Genomic DNA, 26,046 nt, shown 5'->3' with positions numbered 1-26,046 from the left:
AGGGACCAAGCTAAAAGCCACACACCCAAAGAAATCTTCCAGGCAAAACAAACTATTGGATCAGCTATACGGTGTCAAATCGGGTAACTCTGCCAGGGAATCTAAAATGGTCATCTCAGCCATAAAACATTTTTTAGAAGCTCAAGGAATGCCAATAAGTTAGGAAATAATACTAGAAGCTGAGCAAAACTTTCAAAAAGGCAAAGAAAGTCAGCTTCCTAGAAAGAAACCTAGACCGCCTCCACACATTGAAAAGAAGTTAGGTATGTAAGGGATCTTCTGTCTGAATCACAGTTCACAGAGAACCCACAGCCACACCAGACATTAAGAGCATGATGAGAAATGAGAAGTCATATTAAACAATATATGATAGTAACTGATCTTTACCTTGTTTAGAGTTAATGTTTACATATTACAATTATGACCTGATTTCTGTGTTCTTCGGCAAACCTGGTTTTAAAATGAGAACTCTGAAACCAGAAATTTGTTCAAGAACCTCCACCAGGATTATGAGTTCACATTCTTGCCAATACGTTTGTGGTAAATATCAGACTCAGTTTAACTCAGGCTGTGTTTCATTTCGGCCACAATAAGCAAACTAATCCTTTTAAAACCCCAACAAGTTCTGCTCAGATTACTAAGATTACTAGACATCAGGAAAAGATGGCAGGAAGGGTGTGCAGAAATTTTAAACTACAAAATTTATAAATCTGAAATAAAATGTATTTTACTCCCCCCCAATTCTTATGTGGTTAAGGTTTTAGAGACATACAGAGACCAACAATGCAATGCTGAAATTATGCAACCATGTTAATTTTAAAGTAAATTTGTGCAGAACGATCAGTGACGTTAAAAGTCTTCCCGTAGTCAATATTCTGCATGCTTTCAAATGAAAGCGGTTGCCTGCATTCTTTAATGAAAAGTTGTGGATTCAGAAATCACCACCATCTGTTCAACTGTCATAAATACATGCCAGTTGCCAAGCCCCCAAATTTTGATCACATGACTGTGGGGTGGTGGTGCTGCAACAGTCTGAAGTGTGAAAAACGGTTATAAGTCATTTTTTCCAGTCCCATTTTTTGTATAGGTAGTCCTTGAGTTATAACCACAATTGAGTCCAAAATTTATGTTGTTAAGTGAAACATTTGTTAAGTGAATTTGCCCCATTTTATGATTTTTCCTGCTACAGCTGTTAAGTGAATCATTGCTTTTGTTCAGTTAGTAACGTATTTGTTAAGTGACTTTGGATTCCCCATTGACTTTGCTGGTCAGAAGCTGGCAAAAGCGGAATCACGTGATCCCAGGACACTGCAACCGTCATAAATATGAACCACTTGCCAAGCATCTGAATTTTGATCATGTGACCATGGGGATGTTGCAACGTTTATGTGAAAAATGGTGACAAGTCACTTTTTTCAATGCAGTTGTAACTTTGAACCATCACTAAATGAATTGTAAGTCAATGACTGCCTCTACTTTAACTTTGAACGGTTGCTAAAGAAATAGTTGTAAGTAGAGGACTACCTATATTGGGCCTCTACCAATTATTTGAAAGGCGGCTTTATTTTGGAATGAGATTCTTTTGAAAACAGTAAGTAATCACAGGCTCCTTATATGTCTCTTTTGTGGGTGCTTTCTATGTAAGCAAAGCACCTTGCTGAATAATATGCACATTTCTATAAGGCAGTGTCTCTCAACCTTAGCAGCTTTAAGGCATGTAACTTTCAATTCTCAGAATTTCCCAGTCATGCATGCTGGCTGGGGATATCTGAGAATTAAAGTCCACATACCTTAAAGTTGCCCAGATTGAGAAACGCTACTATAAAGTACCGTATTTTCCGGCGTATAAGACGACCCGGCGTATAAGACGACCCCCTACTTTTTGTGTTAAATTATAGGGTTTGGGCTAATAACTCAATATTTCACTTCCTGGCACACAATCTGCATATTAACAACTCGTTTAGCGTTAGTACCCTTTTTTATAAGTGCCACGATGTTGCTAAAATAAAAGAGGTAAACTTCGTGACCCTCCCAGCCCGTGCATAAAACAGAAATGAAAAGGCTTAAGCCTTTCTGTTCCCAAATACTAAGGTTTCCCCCGAGTTTTGCGCGGTTAAACAAACGGCATTTGCATATTAATGTTTCTCCACGGACCACAAAATTCGCCCGAATTAAGGAAAGTGGGGAGCTAAAGAATCTGGGGCTACAGGGAATACCTCTGGCACGACAGGCAACCCTGGGAAACACGAGGACTGTAGCGGCACCCTCAGTTCGCACAATCCGATCCAGAAAGCGCCCGGAGGCTCCTTTGTTACTTCTAACATAACGTCTCCACGTCCTGCCCGCCTCGCCTTTTAAACCCCGCCCCCTTTTCCCCTGTAATGTTTCCCTGCTCCACCTGCTCTGTGATTTGCCCAGCTTTGCTCCTTTCCCGCCAAATGGGCACCTCGCCTTCTTTCCTCTCGCTTGGTGCGCTGCTGCTCTCAGTTCCGCACTCCGTGAACGGGTAAGAGATTCTTCTGGTCGGCGTGGTCAGGCGGTGCCTCGGCAGGAGCAAAGGTGCTCCCTTCCTACTGTTCAGCGGCGCACCTCTGGGGACCGCCTGCCCCTCCTCTTGTCGGGGACCTGACAGCCAGCATTGGAAGCGCCAGCATGACCAGTCCTAGAGAGAGCAATGGCGGCGGCTGCAGCAGCCGCCCCATGATCTGACGAGAGTTTGCCCTCCATCACCCGTTCGCTGTTGGCCGCTTAACCACGGGTCGCCATCGCCTACCTCCATTCACCCAGCGATCCTGCCGTCCAGCAGAAAAGATCAGAGAGGTGAATAGTATTTTCCGGCGTATAAGACGACCCCCAACTTTTGAGATGATTTTCATGGGTTAAAAAGTCATCTTATACGCCGGAAAATATGGTATATATTGGTATGCATGTATTAATTATAGCACACTTTCCCATTTAGTATAAGTCAAACCCTACTGTAGCTGTTTATCTGGCAGTAGGTCTTGGCTGGGATTTCTAGCTATTAACATTGCAACATCAGTTCTGCAAATAATTATCCTGCTGAACAAAAAGGAGATGCTCACAATCTCACATTTTCTACTAGTGTCCTGCCAGGAGTAACAAAACAGATTCCAAGATTCAGTCAGGCAACCAATATGCTGGAGACGAGATGCAGTTGATGTCATTGATTAACTGCTCTGATTATATACAGTAAAGCACTAATACTGAAATATCAGGGAGAAATGGAAACCCTGATTCTTTTTTTAGATTACTGAGAGTCCCAAACAAGAATGGGCAAGGTTTGTTTTTTGCTCAGATCTGCAGAACGTGAGCCATGGTGATAACAGAATAACAGAGCTGGAAGAGACTTTGGAGGTCTTCTAGTCCAACCCCTTGCTCATGCAGGAAACCCTATAACATTTCACACAAATGGTTGTCCAATCTCTTCTTAAAAACTTCCAGTGTTGGAGCATTCACAGCTTCTGGAGGCAGGTTGTTTCACTGATTAATTGTTCTAACTGTCAGGAAGTTTCTCCTTAGTTCTAGGTTTCTTCTCTCCTTGGTTCTAGGTTGTTTTTCTCCTTGATTAGTTTCCATCCGTTGCTTCTTATCCTGCATTCAGGCACTTTGGAGAATAGCTTGATTCCCTCTTCTTTGTGGGAACCCCTGAGATCATCATCTGTGCGTGACGGGGCGCAAGGGAGGAGTCTTGTCCCCGCTGCCCGGCTGCCATGTATTTGGCTGTACTGCTCGGTGCGGGCCGTGCTCAGGGGCGACTATCCTCCAGGGGGACTGCTGGTGAGGAGGGGGCTGCGGGGTGAGGTGAGGCTGGGGCAATGGCACATGTGCCCACAAAGAGGGCTCTGAGTGCCACCTCTGGCATGCATGCCATAGGTTTGCCACCACTGAACTAGACATACCCAATTCCAGCAACCCTTTTTTATGTGTTTTAGCCTCCAGTTCCCTAATCATCTTTGTTGCTCTTCTCTGCACTCTTTCTGGAGTCTCAACATCTTTTTTACATGATGGCGACCAAAACTGGATGCGGTATTCCAAATGTGGCCTTACCGAGGCATTACAAAGTGGTGTTAACACTCCACGTGATCTTGATCCTATCTCTCTGTTGATGCAGCCTAGATGTTCAAAGCAAAATACAGCTGCTTTTCTCTTTTAATACACTCAAACTTTCTCAATTCTCATGCCATCCTCAACTTTGGGAGATTCTTGCTACCAGCTTACATGGTTAGATATATGATGATAGGATACAGGCTGCAGCTATACTATAGAACATTGGTGTCAAACTTGTGACCTCACGTGACGTGTTGTGACGTATTGCAACTTTTTCCCCATTGCCGGCAATGGGTGGGGGTGATTTTGGTGTGATGCATCCGGCCTGTGGGCCGGCAGTTTGACACCCCTGCTATAGAAAATTGGCTTTAGCAATACATAAAATGCTGTCAGTTTCAGAAAATAGGTGTTGTCTATAGAGCTTTTCCAACAATACTACTATTTTGCCTCTCCTGAGATATCAATAGTCTTTGGTAATACTGTATTCCTATTCCACTATGTGATCAAGCTTTGTTAACAATACTATCAACCTTCTAGATCCTAAATACAGTCAATACTAATTGAAAATTGTTCCAAATTTAAGTAGTTTGGAATTATAGTTCTTACAACTAAGAAACAGCACTTGAGGCTTTTATTTTAGTATTGCTTGGTGGTAAGAGATAACAATAGAAATAGAGAGATATTCAGATACACAGAGATTAATCAGCCTGCTAAATACTTAGCTTTTATGTGCAGGATGTAAGGTGTTTTTATTATTCCTATTATATTTATTAAATTTATATGCCTCCTGGCTTCCAGCTTATAATTATTAAAACATTTGAAAACAAAAAATAGGGAAAACTTTACATAAAAGACACAAGAGAACATTGTGATGTCTGAATTGTGATATCGGATCCACCCTCTTCCTGTTGCAGTGCGATTGCTGGCGGGTGATGTGCTGAAGTGGGAAGGGCAGCAAACCAGAGACCTCAATCCATCACTGTGCCTATTATATACAGGACACCACCATTTGATGATGAGTCACTTAGATGCAACTAAATGAGGATTGGGACTAGAAAGGAGGACAGCTTTATGCAACTTGGAACTACTTTACCAAGGTCAAAATTATGTACGTCATGATATTTCCCTGTCATACTCCATGGGAGATGAATGTTGGATTTTGATGAAGCAGGATAGGAAGAGTATTCATGGTTTTGAACTTTGGTGTTGGAGAAAACTCCTGAGAATACTGTGGAAGCCCCCTCCCCCACAAAAAACCCCCAACCCAGTAAATCATCAAATAAACCAATCCAGACTTCTCTCTTGAGGCACAAATGACCAAGCTCAAATGATAATACCTCAGACAGATTATGCAAAGCCTCAGAAAGCCAAAGCCTCTCTGGAAAAGGATCTAATCCAGGGGTGTCAAACTCGCAATGTCATGTGATGTGTTGCGACGTATCATGACTTTTCCATTGCCAGCAATGGGGTGGGCGCGGTTTCACCATGATGCATCTGGCCCGCGGGCTGGCAGTTTGACACCCTTGCTCTAATGCTAGCAAAGACAGAGGAAAGAAAAAAATAATGACTAGCAGTAAGGGGAATGGACTCAGTAATAAAGGCAATGGGTACAATGTTGGAAGACCTGAAAGATTAGATTAGGGATAATTTGTAATGGAGAAAAATCTATCTATGCGGTTGCTAAGAGTAAAAAATGACTTGATGGCAAATAATCACTCTACATCAGAGTTCCTCTAAATTGGGGATCATTCAATACAATCTTGAAATTTATCCAGAGCCATACATATTTTATTTTTTTCTCCTGGAGACCCTGTCTATGTTATGACCAAACTATACCCTCCCAAAATTACAAGAATAAAGCTCAGGAAAAGAAACACAGAAGCAAGGTTTCACTCATGAAACCCCTGGCTATTGCAAAAAGCAGAAACATTGAATCAGGCTTGTTGATTCACAAAGAGAGCTCAATGGAGGTAATAGACAGACTAAAGATAAGGGGATAAAATTAATTACTTTTGTTTGACAGGATTAGGACCAAGGAAGTCAGTATTTTAGACCCATTGCTAGCCTTTGCAAACAAGCTAACCAGATCTAATAACAAAAGCACACAAAGCAAGCCTCCAAATTACAAAATGCTGTAAAACTATAAAAATCCTTGTACTTATCGAATCAATTAATATAGCTGCCCTAGAATCACATGCTGCTGCTGGTTCTGCTCATCAATAAACAAGAAGCTTCTTTCAAAAGCAGCCTCCATTTTATTCCTAGCTTGGAATTGAACCTGATTTTTCTTTCAACCCCAGGAATGGGGGACTTGTTCTGCATTAGCCCTGGCTCTATTTGCTGAGATACAAGAAAACTGTAGAGACCAGCAACACCTGGTGTCCTACACTGCCAGCCATGTTCCATGTAAATGACGATACATATGATGATCCAGCAGAAATTCACTATGTATTATTTTACTACGATTGGCTTATATTACGTTTTCCATGCACCTGAATACTATACACATTCACATTTGCTCTGGTTTGTGTCCAAGATCCCAACTTTGATTTGTGCTTAGATTGTAAGCCGCCCTGAGTCTTCGGAGAAGGGCGGGATATAAATGGGATTAAAATTAAATAAATAAATAAATAAATAAATAAATAAACAAACAAATAAATAAATAAACTCTGCCCAAAAGCCAGCACTAACAGCCTATCTTTTGATTTACAACTCAACCCATCCCAAAGGCTGGGTTTAGATTCGAGGGCTAAAACAAACAAACAAACAAAAAATAAACACCACCCCCACCCCCCAACAAATCAGCGTCCATCACTGAATGAAATTTATATCTCACAGCCCCACTTTCTTTCAGCTCCAGACCAAACGCGATCAGACAGGGCGTCCGCGTTTTCTGAATCTGGATCCCTTTCTCTCCAAAAATTAAGAGAACGCAAGAAACCGAGCATTAGGCTCGGGTTTCTGGGGACTGCAAACGAGGGGCTCTGTAACGCTTCCCCCTCTTCTCCTTTCCCCCTGATAAGAGAGTACAGGGTCTTCAAACTTGGCCCTTTTATGACTTGTGGACTTCAACTCCCAGAATTCCTCAGGCAGCACGCCTGGCTGAGGAATTCTGGGAGTTGAAGTCCACAAGTCATAAAAGGGCCAAGTTTGAAGACCCCTGGAGTACAAGAAGATCCGCTCGCCTCCCCCCCCCCCGCCGCCCCCAAACAGGGAGCGCCGGCTGAAGAACAGGCGAAGGAGGCGGCCGCTTTGCTGAACGGCTCCTTTCGTTTTCGCCGCGGTTTCCGACGGAGCCTATCTGGCTGAGGGACGCCGGCGCGGAGAAGCGTCCGTGCGCACCGGCCCAGTGGCGAACGAGGCCGCGCCGGGGAAGGCTGGGAAGTGACATGGAGGCCCCCGAGAGGAAGCTGCCCAGAGCAGTAAGCAGCGGTCCTCAGTTCTGGAGGGAGGGAGAGCAGCAGGGGCAGCGCGAGGTTTCGTCCGGGGTGGGGTGGGGTGGGGTGGCGGGGTGGGGTGCGCCGCTCTGGGTGCTCCGGCAGGGAAAGACCCTCCCGGGCGTTGTAAGCTGGATGGATGCGTTTGCTGAATGCTCGATCGAATTTAAAAATCGGGTTATAGGCGCCGGTGAATTGCCGTGAGAGTACAGATAGTCCTCGGCCTACGACCACAATTGAGCCCGACGTTTCTGTGGCTAAGTGAGACATTTGCTAAGGGAGTTTTTATTATTATTATTATTATTATTATTATTATTATTATTATTATTATTATTATTATTATTTAATTATTATTAATTTAATTTGTATACCGCCCTTCTCCCGAAGGACTCAGGGCGGTGAACAGGGCAATACATAATAAAAACAAGATACAAAAATTAAAAATTATTAAAAAGTAATTAAACAGCAATGCCCGTAATAAATTAGTACAGATTAAAAGTTAAGACCAATTTATAAAACCCAACCCCATCCCATCAGGCCAGGCCAGCTTGTTCAAAGAGGTAGGTTTTAAGATCGCGCCGGAAGGAGCGGAGATCAGGCGCCATCCGGAGCTCGACTGGAAGATGGTTCCATAAATCCGGCGCGCCCACAGAGAACGCCCTCCCCCTGTGGGCCACCAGTCGGCATTCTTTGACCGGTGGCACCCTGAGGAGGCCCTCTCTGTGGGAGCGTACTGGGCGGAGGGAAGTTGATGCCGTCCGCAGGTGCTCCCCAAGGTATTCCGGACCCATGCCATGTAGGGCTTTGTAGGTCATTACTAACACCTTGAACCTCACCCGGAAGACAACTGGAAGCCAATGCAGCTCGCGGAGCAAAGGTGTGACATGGGAGTGTCGGGAAACTCCCAACACAACTCTCGCGGCTGCATTCTGTACCAGTTGGAGCCTCTGAGTGGTCTTGAAGGGTAGCCCCATGTAGAGAGCGTTGCAGTAGTCAAGACGAGAGGTCACGAGCGCATGAGTGACCGTACGTAAGGCATCCCGGTCTAGATAGGGCCGCAACTGGCGCACCAGGCGGACCTGGGCGAAGGCCCCCCTAAGTTTTGCTCCACTTAGCCACCTTGCCACCCCTTGTTAAGTGAATCATTGCAGGGGTTAAGTTAGGAACACCGTCGTTCTAGCTTCCCCCATTGACTGCCTCCTCAGAAGGTTGCAGAAGGGTATTAGGTGACCCCAGGACATCATCATAAATATGTCAAGTGTCTTGAATATTGATCACTTGACCGTTGGGCAGCTGCAGTGGTCATAGGTGTGAAAAAAACAGTCACGTCGCTTTTTTTTTAGTGCCATTGTAGTTTTGAAGGATCACTAAATGAACTGTTGTAAGTCAAGGACTACCTGTATTTGCATTTCTTGAGTCTGACGGCTGAGTGTGAGAACTTGACCTCCATAGTCTCAAGGAGCTTTTTTTCAAAAGGCTACTGGACTTTGTTTTTCCTTCAGATGTTTTACTTCTCATCCTTGGAGCTTCTTCAGCTCAGATGAGAAGCGAAACATCTTCAAGAAAAAACAAAGTCCAGTTGCCTTTTGAAACAAGCATGACCTGGATGACTGAGAATCTCCACACACATTTACCCCCATAGTGTTTATTGCAGTGTTAAAATCATAACTCTGGTTTCTGTGGACCTCATCCCATATTTAAGAGGTTCCTAGAGGGGCGTGCATAAGTGCACTAATGTGCCTATTGTCCATGTCACATTTTATTTTTTTCATTTTGTTGGTTCAAATTTGTATTTTTTAACGAATACTTTTATTGTAAAGTGTAGATTGGCCAGGAGTAGGAATGTATAGTATGTGTTGTGCTTGAATGGAGTTTACTAAATGGTAACTCATCAATAATCTATATGCTGAAAGAGTTATTAAATTCAGCAAGTGCATTTGATTTTACAGAAGTTCCATATCTTTTAGGCTATCATTTCTGTCTTTAGGCCTAAGCAAGCATAGAGGTGGACCAAATCTATTTAAAGACGACGCGTTGAAACTTTGCAAATGACATGGCCCTTATTGCTTCAGATTACAGATCACCTCTCAAAAAAGTTTATGAAGTGCATTCATACGAATCGTAAAACCATATCACAAAATTCCAAGTGACTAGTCGAGATGAGCACATCCCTCCAATATAGACAGTTCAGCCACTATGCAGGCTCTGTCTCTCCTTTTCTGTTTATTTTATGCTAAAGTAATGTAAAGTCTCATCACATGCAGGGAATCTCCCAGCTATTTGCTTCCCAAAATATACCTTCCACACAGGGAGCAAATCAGAGAAAGCAAGTAACTAGGGCAAAGGCTAAGGCCCACTTGAATGTGATTGTTGTAGTCTAGATCATAGTTCATACAATAAATTTGTACATCTTAATCACAATAACTCCTTCCTGAGGTTTGTGTTAAAAGTGGAAAAAGAGGTGTGCTTGTCTGTAACATTGGGGATATAAAGTGCATAGTTTTAGCACATCAGCATTCAATCAAATACAGAAATAAAGTCATATGAACTTATAATAATAATAAAGTTGGAAGGGGCCTTGGAGGTCATCTAGTCCAACCCCCTGCTCAGGCAGGAAACCCTATAGAGACAAATGGCTGTCCAGAAGGCAAGACAAGAATCAATGGATGGAAACTAACCAAGGAGGGAAGCAACTTAGAACAAATTAACTTCCTAATAGTGAGGACAATTAACCAGTGGAACAGCTTGCCTTCAGAAGTTATGGGTGCTTCATCCCTGGAGGTTTTTAAGAAAAGAAAAGATCCACAGAGGGTTGGACTAGAAGACCTCCAAGGACCCTTTCCAGCTCTATTCTAATTGATTCTCTTTTATATGCAGAACTATGTGAAATCTGCCAGTTGTTAGCTGGTGTTGGCCTTCATATGTATGGAGTTCTTCCCAAGAACCTAGGATGTCGTAATGGCGTAATATATGTGTGGATCCAAACAGTGTGTCCTTTTTGTAATGGATAGATGGAAAATTTGTCAGTGTGCAGATTTTATATAAGCTGTCCAACATTTTTTGGGTATGACATCCAGTGAACCTAACCATTGGGACCTCCATGATTGGTTTATGTCATACTCTTTCAACTTTGATTTTCAGATTTTGATACTTTTTGATTTTTTCCAATTCTTTGTTTTCTATCCTAGCCCACCCTAGTGTTGCCACATCAATTATCCACATTTTCTTTTCAACCACAGTTCAGTCTGATGTGTTGTGTGTGCATCAAGTCTTTATTAGTTTCTTTTTGGAATTCCCGCAATATTTTAACCTCCTTATTTTGGACTACTTTTCCCAACTATATGATCCCACCAATTTTTCACTACTGGCACATGATATTTTTTACAGATGTTTCAGTAAATCATTTTTGGCTACTGTGTTATGTCATTGTTGATAATCACTTTATTTTTGGTTATACAGTCAGCCAGATGTTTAGATAGGATTTTGTCAATGTGGATGGATTCAGATGGTGTTCCATTTGTTTTGGGATTGCACCCAAGGGGCCTATTACTATTATGATTGGTACTATCTTTGCTTTCTTTCACCATAGTTGTTCTGCTTTTATTTATTTTTGTATTTTGATACCTTCTTCAGTTCTTTTTCTTGATTCTTTTGTTTCCAGGTATTGCAATGTCTGCTCTCCACATTTTTAAATAATCTTTCTTGTTATGTGGCAAGTTGTGTTGGCTGTTATGTGGCGAGTGCTTGTCTGTCTGAATTCTAAAGCCCCAGAGCACTTTTAACGTCTGCATTTTCTAGTTACTTTGTCTATTTTGTGGTCCCACCAGTTCTTGTTTGCAGGAAAATTGTATTTCTAGCAGATCTTCCATTGCACCAGTGTTGCTTCTTTGTCATGCTGTAGTTAATCTGTGCAATCTTCTTGCAGCAGCTAACTTGGTAGTCCTCTATTTCCTATTTCCTAATAGTAACTTTGAACAGTCACTAAATTAATTGTTGCAAGTCGAGGATTCCATGTAGATGCTATTGAACTGCATCAGCTAACATACCAATTAGCAATTTGAAAGTTGTTGGTAAGCAGGTCTTTAGCCTATAGCAGGGGTAGGCAACCTCGGCTCTTTTATGACTCATGGACTTCAACTCGCAGAATTCCTGAGTCAGCTGACTCAGGAATTCTGGGAGTTGAAGTCCATGAGTCATAAAAGAGCCAAGGTTGCCTACCCCTGGCCTATAGTATAGATGGCTGATGTTTCCCTTTTTTTTCCTGGATCATTATATAGTTTTTTCTCCCAAAGAGTCCTTCCCTATGTTTTATCATTTTACCTTTATTTTATTTTTTAATTTCAATCTTTAAAATAGAATTCATAGATTGTTCGCCATCAATCTATTCAGTCTAATCAAAGATGTAGTTATATGGCAGTTATGGTTTTATAGTCACTTTTAACTACAGATAACACTTTTGTCTGGTTTTGAATTCATAACTACTAAACCAGATAAGAAATAACTTGTATGCATAATTTAAAAGGCTGAAGGAACTCTCCATTTTGGTCCATCTTTGCAATATGTTGTACATGTGGTGATAATGACCCATTAGATAATGTTTATGGCTGGTGAATGCGTTTGTCCCCATCATAAATCTATCCCAGTATCATAAATGTTGCAGATAAAGTATCGTATTGGTAGTTTGACACTGTTGGTTGAAAACCTGTTCTAAAGTAAATTGCAAGAGGAACACATTTTTTAAATCAGAGATTGGAAAACATTCATGGCTCTTCCATGCTCTTTAGATGGCAAGGTTCCAAAACCTCAGTCGGAAACTGGTTGCCAATTCCATTTGCTGTGATATCGCCCTTGTATTCTAAGTACTTCAGCATGGAATAACTTATCATGTCTGTGTTGTGATTCAGGGTCAGCCTGTGGGTTCGGCAGTTGGGTCGGACGACCTCAGAGGAGGAGGGGGGGTGTTGCTGAGGGGGTTGAAGATCTTGCTGATGAGAGCCCTCAGCCAGGCCCCTCCCACCTGGTCACGACAGAGACCCAGCTGTGTGAGCCTGACAGCGTGGATGAAGATGACCCACAGCTGGTCCTGTTCAAGGACGCCCGACGCAGGAGGCAGTCAATCAGGAGTAAACAGAGGAAGGCAATGGGGCACCTTGGAAGGAGGCAGAGAGAAGCCACGCCCTGAACTGTATAAAAGGGGAATGCGTGGGAGGGCTGGTTTGCTGAAGGCAACCGCTTGATTAGTTCCTGTTTCATAGCTCCTGTTTCATGGTTGGTGTCTTGTTTGCTCTGTTTTATGTTAATAAATGTGGCAGGCTTAATTCCAGCCTCTTGCCGTTTGTAAAGGGGTTGTCCCTGCCTTTTCTGCAGGGCCGGTAGCAGGCTGGTACAGAACAGTCTGTTTCGTACAATCACTCGTAAATGTCAGTGGTTAGAAATGCCACTTTCACCCTGAAATCTGCATGGTAAGTTGGGGAAAATTATACACTTTTACGATTGTTTAAGGAACATAGGAGATTTTTGAAATCACTCTTGAAACTTAAATTACAGAAAATGACACTGCTAGAAGAAAGAACGTTCCTTTTCTCATAAACAAAACTGAAGTTGGATGCTAAAGTATTTGTAAGAAAGGGATGTTATGCAATTCTTTTAAAAACCCTATTTAATAAATTCCATATTTTCTTGCTGAATTCCCCCCCCTCCGTGAACTTAAATCAGGGTTATGTGCCTTACCAAAGAAGAACTGTAGTTGCTTGCTTGAAAGAGGACGTTGGAAATAAATTTTAGAATCCTGACCTTTGGTGCCTTGTTGTCTGATGCGTCTCATGGAATGGCCTTTTTTATACTTTGCTAAATAAGGGTAATGTTACTTTTTAATTTGAGGTTTTTGCTGAACAAACCTGGGTCAGTCTCACAACTGTTAGGACCTTAGGATCTGAAGAAGTCAGGGGTGGACTTCTTAAATGGTTTCCAATACAGAGAATAGATAATTGGGCATGCAGTTTGTCCTGAGCAAAAATGTGAGCAATTATTGGTTCTATATAGAGAGTGCAAAACTTGGGTTGAAACTTAACATTAAGAAAACCAAGATCATGGCATCTGGCCCTCTCAATTCCTGGCAAATAGATGGGGAAGAAATGGAGGTAGTGACAGATTTTATTTTCCTGGGCTCCAAGATCACTGCAGATGGGGACTGTAGCCAAGAAATTAAAAGACGCTTGCTCCTGGGGAGGAAAGCCATGGCAAATCTAGACAGCACACTAAAAAGCAGAGACATCACCCTGTCAACAAAAGTGCGTATAGTCAAGGCTATGGTCTTCCCAGTTGCAATGTATGGCAGTGAAAGCTGGACCATAAGAAAGGCTGAGCGCCAAAGAATTGAAGCCTTTGAACTATGATGCTGGAGAAGACTCCTGCGAGTCCCTTGGACTGCAAGGCGATCAAACCGATCAGTCCTAGAGGAGATCAATCCTGACTGCTCTTTAGAAGGCCAGATCCTGAAGCTAAAACTCAAGTACTTTGGCCACCTAATGAGAAGGAAGGACTCACTGGAGAAGAGCCTAATGCTGGGAAAGATCGAGGGCAATAGAAGAAGGGGACGAGAGATAATGAGGTGGCTGGATGGAGTCACTGAAGCAGTAGGCGTGAGCTTAAATGGACTCCAGAAGATGGTAGAGGACAGGAAGGCCTGGAGGAATGTTGTCCATAGGGTCGCGATGGGTCGGACACGACTTCGCAGCTAACAACAACAACATAGGTAGCAAAGGATGGCAGCTTTCAAAGTTGTCTTATAGCAGGCATGTCAAACTTGCGACGTCACGTGATGTCGTGCGACGTATCGGATTTTTTCCCCATTGCCGAAAATGGGATGGGCGCGGTTTCTCCGTGACGCTCCGGCTCATGGGCCGGCAGTTTGACACCCCTGTCTTATAGGATACCCTTGACTTGCGACCAGTCACTTAGTGACCATTTGAAGTTACGACGGTACTTATGATCCAGTTCCAAAATTTCAGTGGCCACCCCCCCACTCCATGCTCCACGAATGCATTTTGAATGCTCAACAACCCGCCCTGCATTTATGGCCATTTGCAATTTCCCATGGTCATGTGATCGCAATTTATGACGTTCTTGCTGAAAACCCGGTGCTTGCTTCTGGTTTTCAGCAAAAATGTCTGTAGCAAACAGTGGATTTACTTAATGACTGCAGATTCACTTAACGACCATGGTGATTTGCTTAAGAACCGCTGCAAAAAAAAAAGTCATAAAATTGGGGTGGTCACGTGATGACTAGCTTTAAGGCCATCATGACTTAAGACTGTAATGGGCAGGTTCCATTATGATCATAAGTCGAGGACCGCCAGTTTATAATGGGAAGCCTCATTGTAGAAATCTCAGCCATTGCAGCAGTCCCACATTTTTTTTAATACCCCTCTTTCCTGGAAAAGAAGAAGGAGGGGGAGAAACAAGTGACCTTCTGTTAGTCTATTCCAGGTGTGGATAACTATGGCAACCCTTATGACTTGTGGACCAGGTCCCACAATTCCTGAGCCAGCATGCAGGAATTCTGGGAATTGAAGTCCATAGGTCATAAAGTTGCCATAATTGTCCACCGTGGTCTACTCTACAAGCCCTCCTCTCATTTTGCTCCAAAGGGGTATGATCTCCCTGAAGAGGGAGAAGTATCTGCAGGCAAAAAGTAATAGTCACTCCTGCTGTAATGTTGTTCTTCGCTGTTTGTATACCGAAATCTATGGTTGCAGATAATGGATTTTTGCGTATCTGAGAAGAGGGATACAGAGAAAACCGCTGATGTTTTCCATTGTTCAGACCAAGTCTTTGTTTATGAAGCCAGTATCCGATCTTTTTGTCATTTCGTTTTGTTTTCTCAAAATGTGTTTCTGGTTATTTCAGTGTGGAAATGGCCTTTTGAAGCCAATGCCTTGTAATCCATATAAATTTACCAGAATCCATGTTGTATGTTTTTTCTTCCAGACACTTGGCCATGGAGACTATGACTCTGATTTTAGTGATGATGAAACAGTGGAGAAATCTTGCCAACAGAAAAATAGGTAACATATTGCTCTGGTAGCATTATAATTTGTATGTGTGCAAATAGCAGACTCTTCTTTTTTTTTACTTAAGTGTGAGCAGAGTATCTTGTCTCGAAACAACACTAAAAAAACACGGTAGTATCCAGTGGTGGGATTCAAATATGTGAACAACCGGTTCTCTGTGTGGATGCTGCTTCTAGAAGTCCATTCTGGGCCTGTGCAACAAAAAATTAGCTACCGATTCTGCCGAACTGGTGCAAACCAGCTGAATCCCACCACTGGTAGTATCCATTTAGTAGCTGTTTGCCATCCCATGCCTTGTAGTTCTGAGCTTCAGCTCAGAGGACACAGAGCCCCATTAAAAGGCTGGCTAGGAATCACCTGCTACATCAACTTACAGATGGTTCTTAACGTACGACAGTTCATTTACTTACAGAAGTTAATAACGATGTTGAAAATACTGATTTATGATCAGGCATCACACTTACAACTGTTGCAGCTTCCCTGCAGCCGTGTGATTGCAATCTGGCCTGGCAACTGGGTCACATTTACAAACAGTTGCAGCCTCCTGGGGTTCACGTAATCACAACGTGCAACCTTACAGTCAACCTTTGATGTGTGGAATCGGCTGGCACATGATGTCTCACTTAATGATTGTGACCCAAAGGTTGTAAAATCTGGTACAGTCATGCAACGCCTTGCTTAGTGACCACCTTGCTTAATGACAAATTTTACAGTCCCAATTGTAGCCGTAAGTCGAGGATTACCTGTACTGAACAAGAAATCAAAGCAAGCCGAGGCCAGGAAGTTGAAGAAAAGGATACCTACTGAAAAGAAATTTAATTTAATAATTTAATAATTTAATTTGTATACCGCCCTTCTCCCGAAGGACTCAGGGCAGTGAACAGGGCAATAAACAATAAAAATAGAATACAAAAATTAAAAAGCCATTAAACATTATGCCCATAAAATTAATACATATTAAAATTAAAACTATTTATAAAAACCCAACCCCATCCCGTCAGACCAGGCCAGCTTGTTCGAAAAAGAAAGTTTTGAGATCGCGCTGGAAGGAGCGAAGGTCGGGGGCCAACCGGAGCTCAACCGGTAAGCGGTTTCAGAGGTCTGGTGTGCCCACAGAGAACGCTCTCCCCCTGGGGGTCACCAACCGGCATTCTTTGATCGCCGGCACCCTGAGGAATGAATGAACTGCTGCTTATTATTTCTTACCAATTTGTCTTTGTGGGAAAGGATTGATTACTTGCCACCAAGTCCTTTTCAACTCCTTGTGACCATATAGATAAGATTTTTCTGCCTGGGTGGGAAGTGACATGCATTGCAATCCTATGCTCATTGATTGGGAGTAGGTTTATAAATAGGTACATTCCTTTGTGCTGATTTTTTTTTTTAAAAAAATAAAGTAACACTGGTATTAAATGTGGCATTCAGGAGCAGTGTCGTGGTTGCTTAGAAAATAGAGGGAAGACCTATTAAAAATGGTGAAATGAGAAAAATCTAAACCCAACTCCTCCTGAACAACCAGAAGGAGATTATGGTTATCAGCCTTTTAAAAATGTCATTGGAATTTTACTCGTCCTGAAGATATTTTTTTTTAAAGCATCCATTAGAGCTATGCGGTGCTTTGGATTCAGAGACACGGAAGAGCAGAAACATACCGTTTTTTATGCAATTCTTTAAAGTAGCCAATTGGTTTAAAGAGAGGCAGATAAGTAGCTGCATTCTTGCTCCTGTGGCACTTGCCCCTGTTAGAATGATTATTATAGGGATTTGAACATAGTGCCAAATATTTCAAGCAGTCTTCCCAACCTAATTCCTTCCATTTGCACATGAACGGACTACATCAGGGGTGTCAAACTCAATTTCATTGAGGGCTGCATCAGCATTACGGTTGCCCTCAGGGGGCCGGGTGGGTGTGAACTGGGTGGGCATGGCCTATGGGGTGGGCGTGGCTAAAGTGCTTATGACCTGGGTGGGCGTGGCCAGCTCTGCATCGTTTGCATCAAGGGTGCCTATGGGGGCCTGGGCAGGAGTGGGACAGATCTGAGGGTCTCTGGCAGAAGGAGGGTCTCTGGGCCAGGGCCAAGGCAGCGGGGGCCGTTCCCTCACTGTTTCCAGGATGGCTTCGCGGGCCGCATGAAACCACTTCGCGGGCCAGATCTGGCCCCCGGGCCTTGTGTTTGACATGTCTGGACTACATGAAATAAGCAAGCTAGAGGTTGGTATCTAGAAGTCCTAGGATCAGATCTTGCTCTCAGATCTTGATCTCAAATGGCCTTTCAGTTGCTAATCAAGAAAGAAAAAAGAAGTAGCCATTGCAGTGGGATTTTCTTAAAATGACCAGGATACTTAAGTCTTGGTTCTGATTGATCAGTGGGTAGCCACTATTGCCATAATTGAGTCTGTCCACTTTGAAGCTTTTTCTCGTCTTCTCTTTCCTTCCACCTTTCCCAACATTAGAGCCTTCTCCAGAGAGCTAGGTCTTTCCATAATGCAGAGGTGGGGAACTATGGTCCCTTCACGACTTGTGGTCTTCAACTCCCAGAATTCTTGAGCCAGCCACGCTGGCCCAGGAATTCTGGGAATTGAAGTCCACAAATCATGAAGGGGCCATAGTTCCCCCCTGCTGGCTCAGGAATCCTGGGAGTTGAAGTCGGCAAGTCATAAAGGGGCCGTAGTTCCCCACCCCTGGCATAATGTGTCTGAAGTATGATAATTTGAATCTGGTCATTTGTGTCTTATTTGGTAACTATGAGTTGATTTGTTCATTGATCCAAGGGTTCAATAATCCAAGGGCCAATAATCTTCCTATCTGCTTTTCCAGAGTCCATTTTTTTTTGCTTTCACAGAGTGTCAGGGAAAAACAGAGTCTATACACTTTTAGGCATATGAATCCTGGCATCTGAATATGTGTCTAAGGAAACTGTGATTCTAGTTTTTATTTATTTATTATTGGGATTTATATGCCGCCCTATCTCCCGAAGGACTCAGGGTGGCTAACAACAATAACATACAATAATACAGAACTTAAAAGAAAATTAAATTAATGGCCCTGTAGAATAAATTAAAATTAAAATAAGTTAAAAATTAAAGTTAAAAATTAAAAACATAATTAAAATCCCTGTCAGTCCAGGTCAGCCTGGTGAAAAAGGAGTGTTTTGAGGCCGCGGCGAAAGGACTGGAGATCTGGGGCCATCCGAAGCTCAGGGGGGAGCTGGTTCCATAGGGCTATGTTATCATTAAGTTATCATTCTTGATTCTAGTTATTATCTGAGTATTTTACAATTATTATATGCATGTTGTTTTCAAAGGAGATTTTAAAAATTAAATTCAATATCTAAGAGATACTCTCCTTTTTCTTCTCCCTTCTCCCCGTCAACCAGTGAAGATGCCTTACTCAAAAAGCCCTTCCAGAAGGACAAGCACGACAAGGTGGCCCACAGACAGGTGGCAATGGATGAGTGGGACAGGTACTTCATCACACTGGTGTAACATTGTCAGAATCTCATTAAGCATCCAAATGACTGGAATAACATTTTCTTTTTTTCTAGGGAAGAAGCCAGAAATAGACGGTTCCATTTAATAGCAATGGATGCCGTATCCTTTCATATTTTTAATGAAAAGCAAAAATACTCTGTTTCTAATATTGAAGAAGGAAAAATAATAATGCCTGAACAAAACACTCTCAAAACATTTTTTTGTGTATGGTTTTATTTTTGTCTTTGTGGTTTTCTTCAAGTATGTTTTAAATTAAATTTCTCAAGGCAGAGTTCAAGCATGGACAATTTCTGGTTATCTTGATTTTGTGGGAAGGAAAGGAAAACAGGATATCTGGTTAGATTGATGTTTCTTTTTAAATGAAAAGAAAATAGTAAGGAAACTGAACTGGCAGACAAGAAAATCACATTAGAAAATTGTCAAAGATCAGTCTGGAAGATTAATAGGGTGCATTTTCGTACTATGACTTCAATATTTCCAAATATGAAAATTTAATTTAATAAGGAGAAAACTGTCTTCTCTTTGCTATTCACCTGTACACAGATATATTTATTTAATTATATGTCTTAGATGTTCCTTCTCTTTCCTATGCAGTCATAAGGCTGTGTTTTCCAAATGTTGTTTAAGATGAGCAATCAAAAGAAGTCAAAGAATTGTAACTACCTCCATTTCTGAAGCTAATAGTCATACTGTATGAGCTATGATCAATGTCTGTTTCTCTGTATGTATTTAAATATATAACAACTGCAGCATTACAGAATTCACATTTATATAATTTTGCAGTGTTTCAGTTTTGATTTAGAATAAATTATTCAAGACACTCAATGTAAATATAGCACCAGTCAGCAACTCTTTAAAACAGTTGTGTGAGTTTTCCAGGTCTCACGACTACTACAGGTAACATTCAGTTTTGATAGAGGTTGTTGTAATAACAGTGTGTAACCTCAGAAATGAAGGTATTCAAGTATATAAAATATATATGTAACATAACGTAACAACATAACATAACATAACATAACATAACATGTATGTAACCTGTTCATCATTAACAATAATAATCACTTTAGAATTGTCCTCTCTTACACCTTATTATATTATAGAAATGTTTTGGAAATAGTTTTTAATGAATTGATCTTAAGATGAAGTTGTTATTAGGCAATCATTAAAAACATTAATTTTCTTAATTTTGTCAGTATGCAAGACATAAGAAGTTTGTAAATGATTACATTTTATACTATGGTGGTAAGAAAGAAGATTTCAAACGTTCAGGGTAAGTACATTTTATAAAGGGCTGAAATCATCAATAATTGAAGACAGAATCAAAATTTATTTGGCATATGTAAATATAAGATTAAATTATGCATGAGTAATTTTTGGATAATTAAAGATTACCTTATTACATTTTACTTATCTTGTTAATATTGAACATGTTGATGATCAAAAGTACAGTAAGTTCCTATGTAAATAAATGCACACTTTTCGGCCCTATCTAAGCCGGGATGATTTATGCACGGTCACTCATGCGCTCGTGACCTCTCGTCTGGACTACTGCAACGCTCTCTACATGGGGCTGCCCTTGAAGACCACCCGGAGGCTCCAACTGGTACAGAATGCAGCCGTGAGAGTTGTGTTGGGAGTCTCCCGATACTCCCATGTTACACCTCTGCTCCGTGAGCTGCATTGGTTGCCAGTTGTCTTCCGGGTGAGATTCAAGGTACTAGTAATGGTATTTAAAGCCCTACATGGCAGGGGTCCGGAGTACCTCAGGGAACACCTGCTGCTGGCATCAATCTCCCTGCGCCCTGTGCGTTCCCACAGAGAGGGTCTCCTCAGGGTGCCACCGATCAGAGAATGTCGATTGGTGGCCCCCAGGGGGAGATCCTTCTCTGTGGGCGCTCCGGAACTATGGAATCAGTTACCGGTAGAGCTCCGGATGGCGCCCGATCTTCGCTCCTTTCGTCATGATCTGAAGACGTTTTTGTTTGTACAAGCCGGCCTAGCCTGATGGGGGATTGGTGGGGTTTTTTATTCTTGTATTCTTAATATTGTATCTTTGGGGTTTTATAATTGTAACATATCAATTGTTTTAAAATCGGGCAATTATTTAATTTCCTTTTAATATTTGTAACTTTGTATTTTATTCTTGCCCTGTGAACCGCCCTGAGTCCTCAGGGAGAAGGGCGGTATAGAAATATTATTAAATAAATAAATAAATAAATATTCTTTCTATAAGAAGTAGTAATGCTTAAACTAATTCTCAGCAGAGCATTCCTATCATATATTTAAGAATTAAGTATGCAAAATACAAATTCTTTTAATTATGCCAATTGTGTAATTCAGAACTAAAAGTGGAAAGCTATATATAAATAGAATATTGTTGAATTGGATTCTATGTTTTTGAATTAAAAAGCACACTTTAACTATTATCTAGATTAAATGTGGATAGCATTTATGCATGAACATGCATAAAATAACATTGCTAAGTTATAAAAAAATCTGGATACAGTTATCTTGCAATTTTTTTCTGAATCTAAAAAAAATCTCAAGCATTTTGATGTAGTGTAAGGTAGTCTCAAGGATGGGATTTTTTGATTAAGAGCAGCTTTTTAGGGGGCGGAAATGATATGGTAAGAACTTCACAAAAACTGCAAAAGAATGAAAAGCTTTTATTACTAGTTTTAATTAAAAACAACTCTTTGATTATTAGCCCCAATTTTGTTTTCTTTTTCACAGAGAAAATGATAAGACTGATCTTGATGTTATAAGGGAGAACCACAGATTCTTGTGGAGAGAAGAGGATGAAATCGATATGAACTGGTAACTTGAGCTTTTTTTATTTCTCCGTCAGGGCAAATCGATTCCCACAACCTCTTTGGTGTGGCCCAAGGACAGCCCATTAACCCCCTCCTAATCACATGTCTGCTTGTCTCCCCCTGTATCTCAGTATCCCATGACAGCCCAAGGGTTTCTTCAGATGTGATAATTTAGAAGTGTCTATGGAGATTCTCAGTCATCCAAGTCGTAGGAATAATTTAGAAGTTTTTTTTCCTTACGTTCTACCTCATAATGCTCTGTGCAGGTGATGTAGGGCCCACTGATGTGCATTGGGGAAGCAGTCTGAAATGAAACTTCTCTGTGTTGGCTGAAATGGGCGATGCCAGCAGTCTTGTTACTCCAGTTGGTTCTCCCGATTTCCTTTGGGATTACTTCCTTCAGACTAATCCCTGACCTCTTTGCTCACCTTCTCAGTCCTCTTTTGGCTGTACGGCAGATCAGATCAGATCAACTCAAATCTTATTATGATTATAGACCAGTCTAAAGGCAGATCAGTGTTCCCGCCTCAGCAGATACCTTTTTTAAAAACGGGTTGGTAAACTGGAGACTCCCAAGGGCTTGAAATGTATTAATTTCATTCTAGGTTAAGATATGCAATTGAAAAGATATTAACTGAGCTTCTGTGGCCTGACCAATAGGCACTCCCTTCCCAGTAGTGCTGCTGCCACTGGGAAAACTTTAACTTCTTGTCTCCCCTCATCACCCTATGTTCGTAGGATATTTTACAGATTCCCCTAAGTCCCTTTCTCAAACTCCTAGTGTTCAGCAGCACTTATTCAATGGCTGCGTTTCATCTGCATAAATCCCAGTGGCCCCTTGGTAGCAGTCAAGAGAATTTTTTTTTAAAAAACAAACAAACTCTGAAAGTTGCAGTCTACAGTCAACCAGCTGACCCATAATTTCAAGGAAGTTAAGAATAAAAAAATAACGGATTCCTGTTCAACAGGAAAGAAAATAGTTGCGGTGCATTGAGTAGCCATGCATATTACTTACGGGAGCACCTGCTGCCAGAGTCATCTTCCCTTCGTCCTGTGCACTCCCACGGAGAGGGCCTCCTCAGGGTGCCGTCGGTCAGAGAGTGTCGGCTTGCGGCCCCCAGGGGGAGAGCATTCTCTGTGGGCGCGCCAGCCCTTTGGAATCAATTACCAGTTGAGCTCCGGATGGCTCCCGACCTTCGCTCTTTCCACCGTGATCTGAAAACCTATTTATTTGAACAGGCCGGCCTGGTTTAAGGGTTTGGGGTATTTTTAATTATTTATTGTTAGGGCTTAAATTAATTTAATATTACTTTTAACTTTTGTATGTAGTGCTTTTATTGCCCTGTAAACCGCACTGAGTCCTTCGGGAGAAGGGCAGTATAGAAATTCAATTAAATAAATAAAATAAATAAATATTAGGCATGCCAGATAGAGGAGGCCTTTTATATATTGAATGACATAGGATGGGACTGAGGTTTTGCTGGTGGAAACAGAAAACATGGCCCTTAGAATGTTGCCTACTAAAACTATATATGTAGCAGTATAGCATAGACCCATTCTAGGTATATGAAAAAGAAAAAAAGTACTATGGGGTCAGCAAAATTAAGGGTGGCGTGAATGGGATGGCTGCATGTCAAAATGGTGTGGATGTGGCCTCTCACTCCCATTTTAATTCTTAAATCTCTGCTGAATATTTTTATTCACTTATATATTTGGTTAGTCTTGACTCCGGGCGACTGCCTAGATAAGTCGCTGCAGTTTTCTTGGCAAAATTTTAGAAGTGGTTTACAATTTCCCACTACTTAGGACTGAGAGAAAGTGGTTGGCCGTGTTCTGTTCCAGCCTACGACCCGCCCTGTTTTTGTATCAGGGACAACCCTTTTTTCCTTTTAACAATCAATAGGCTGGAAAAAACCCAACCCAAATTTATTTACAGTTCCAAGTAATAAAGTCTTTCAAACAAAAAAGCAGCAGAATATTTTCTTCAACCAAAAATACATGATTCAGAACATTCAACAAGAGTCAGACAAGTCAAACAGATTAGCAAGAACAGACCAGGATTCTCTTTGAATGTCTCCGAACGGTTGCCTTCAGCAACCAGCACTGCCCACACCTTCCCCTTTTGTTATTAGTCCCAAGGAGTGGCTTCTCAATGCCTTCTCCTCTTTTCACTGAGTTGTCTCATTGATTTTCTCTGGTCTGCTCTCCTGCATTGCCTTCTGCTTCTAGCATCTCTGAACAGATTCAGCTGTGACTCCTCTGAGTCTGACACCTCCTCCTCACACAGCTGAGCCTCCTCACACAGCTGAGGAACATGATTGGAGCGGCCAGGCTGAGAGTCCTGCAGTGCATCAGAGCCTCCCTCCAACACCGAAGGCTCTCCAAACCCCTCCTCCTCCTCCACAGATTCCTCAGACTCAGCTGCTGGGAGCACAGGCTGACACTGAATCACAACAGGCCTCACGGTCACCCAGCTGTCTTTAATCCTATGGCAAGAAGGACTGAACTCAGTCTCCCAGTCACTAGCCCAGAGGTAGGCAACCTTGGCTCTTTTATGACTCGTGGACTTCAACTCCCAGAATTCCTGAGCCAGGAGTTGAAGTCCACGAGTCATAAAAGAGCCAAGGTTGCCTAACCCTGCACTAGCCTAATACTTTAATCACTACATCAAGGTTCCTCAACTCCCGGGCTATGGCCCACAACTGGGCCGTGGCCCAGTTTGTGTTGTGATTCAGGGTCAGCCTGTGGGTTCGGCAGTTGGGTCGGATGACTCAGATGAGGGGGAGGAGGGGGGTGTTGAAGAACTTGCTGATGATGGCTTTGAGGCTCCGCAGAGCCCCCAGCCAGGCCCCTCCTACCTGGTGGAGACCCAGCTGTGTGAGCCTGACAGTGTGGATGAAGATGACCCACAGCTGGCCCTGTTCAAGGACGCCCGACGCAGGAGGCAGTCAAGTAGGAGCAAGCAGAGGAAGGCTGTGGGACTTCTCGGAAGGAGGCAAAGAGAGGCCACGCCCTGAACTCTTTATAAAGGGAATGTTTGGGGGAGGGCTGGTTTGCTGAAAGCAACCGCTCCGATAGTGTTTCAAAGCTCCAGTATCTTGTTTCATGTTTTGTTTGTTTTTGTAATAAATTTGGCAGACGTATTCCAGCCTTTTGCCGTCTGTAAAGGGGTTGCCTTTTCTGCAAGGCCGGTAGCAGGCTGGTACAGAACAGTTTGGAACCGTGCTGCGGAAGTGGCGGGTGAGCGCACGGGCAAAGCTCCATTTGTGCAAGTGGCGTGCGTGGGTGCCTGCCACTTGCACAAACGGAGCTGCACATGCGCACATACCGCTCGTGTGGAACCATCCTTTCTCCCTGCCCCCCCAGACATACACACACCAGTCTGTAAAACCAGAAAGGTTGGGGAACACTGCTCTACAACATACTGCCTTTTTTCTTCTTCCAAAAGATAGTTCCAGACCTTTTAAGAAGTGTGAAATAAAAACACACTGTAGGAAAGCAGCTCATGATAAAAATCAATTAATAGCAAGCTAACTGAACAATGAATGCCATCCATTTTTAAAATTTTCTGCTGCAACTAATACTTAATGGCAAATAAACTTGTTGGCATTTCTGCCTATCCATTGCTAAAAGTGGAATGCCTTTCCTCTTTTTGTCCCTATGGTTTTTTTCTTTTCTTCTCTTCAATCAATAATTCTATCTTTCAGGGAGAAGAGGTTGAGCAAGAAATACTATGATAAATTATTCAAAGAATACTGTATAGCAGATCTGAGAAAATACAGAGACAACAAGGTAATTTTTAGGTTTTGGCCCAAAGTTTTGAAGATAATATTTAGTTCTTTAGCAAATTGTTTGAGGGAATGGGACAATATAGAGGGTTGTTTTACAAACCCATTATTGCTTATGGTTGGTGCATGAGAATCAGATATTTGAGGACACTTAATTTGCTTTTAGAGATTTTGTTTAGGTAACAAAGCAGTGTTGATCTATTTGTTCCCAATGGCTGTTGCAGAACCATAGCACAGGTTTGATGTAGATCCTTTGTTTATGAATAGACACCATGCTTGCAACTGGCAAACTCATGCTTTCTTTGGATGAACACCTGTATAGAGCAAACCACATAGCAGAAAATTCTTGTTTCCAGAAGTGGGTGCACAGATTCCT

General features: G+C 42.1%; 1 protein-coding gene across 1 annotated transcript in view; it reads left to right on the top strand.

Annotated features, from left to right (window-relative positions):
- Positions 1-7,375: 7,375 nt before the first annotated feature.
- LOC310641338 (protein FRA10AC1 homolog) overlaps positions 7,376-26,046 on the top strand; it is a 35,834-nt gene continuing 17,163 nt past the window's right edge. The window contains exons 1-7 of the mRNA XM_083364307.1: positions 7,376-7,490; positions 15,495-15,571; positions 18,955-19,041; positions 19,123-19,168; positions 20,263-20,339; positions 21,803-21,886; positions 25,590-25,674. Coding sequence (XP_083220433.1) covers positions 7,458-7,490; positions 15,495-15,571; positions 18,955-19,041; positions 19,123-19,168; positions 20,263-20,339; positions 21,803-21,886; positions 25,590-25,674 — 489 coding nt within the window. The 5' untranslated portion in view covers positions 7,376-7,457. The remainder of the gene's footprint in view (positions 7,491-15,494; positions 15,572-18,954; positions 19,042-19,122; positions 19,169-20,262; positions 20,340-21,802; positions 21,887-25,589; positions 25,675-26,046) is intronic.

The sequence above is a fragment of the Vipera ursinii genome, assembly GCF_947247035.1.
Source record: "Vipera ursinii genome assembly, chromosome: 5".
Taxonomy (NCBI): Eukaryota; Metazoa; Chordata; class Lepidosauria; order Squamata; family Viperidae; genus Vipera; species Vipera ursinii.
Note: the sequence above shows the minus strand (reverse complement) of the source record. Positions and strands in the feature narration are given on the sequence as shown.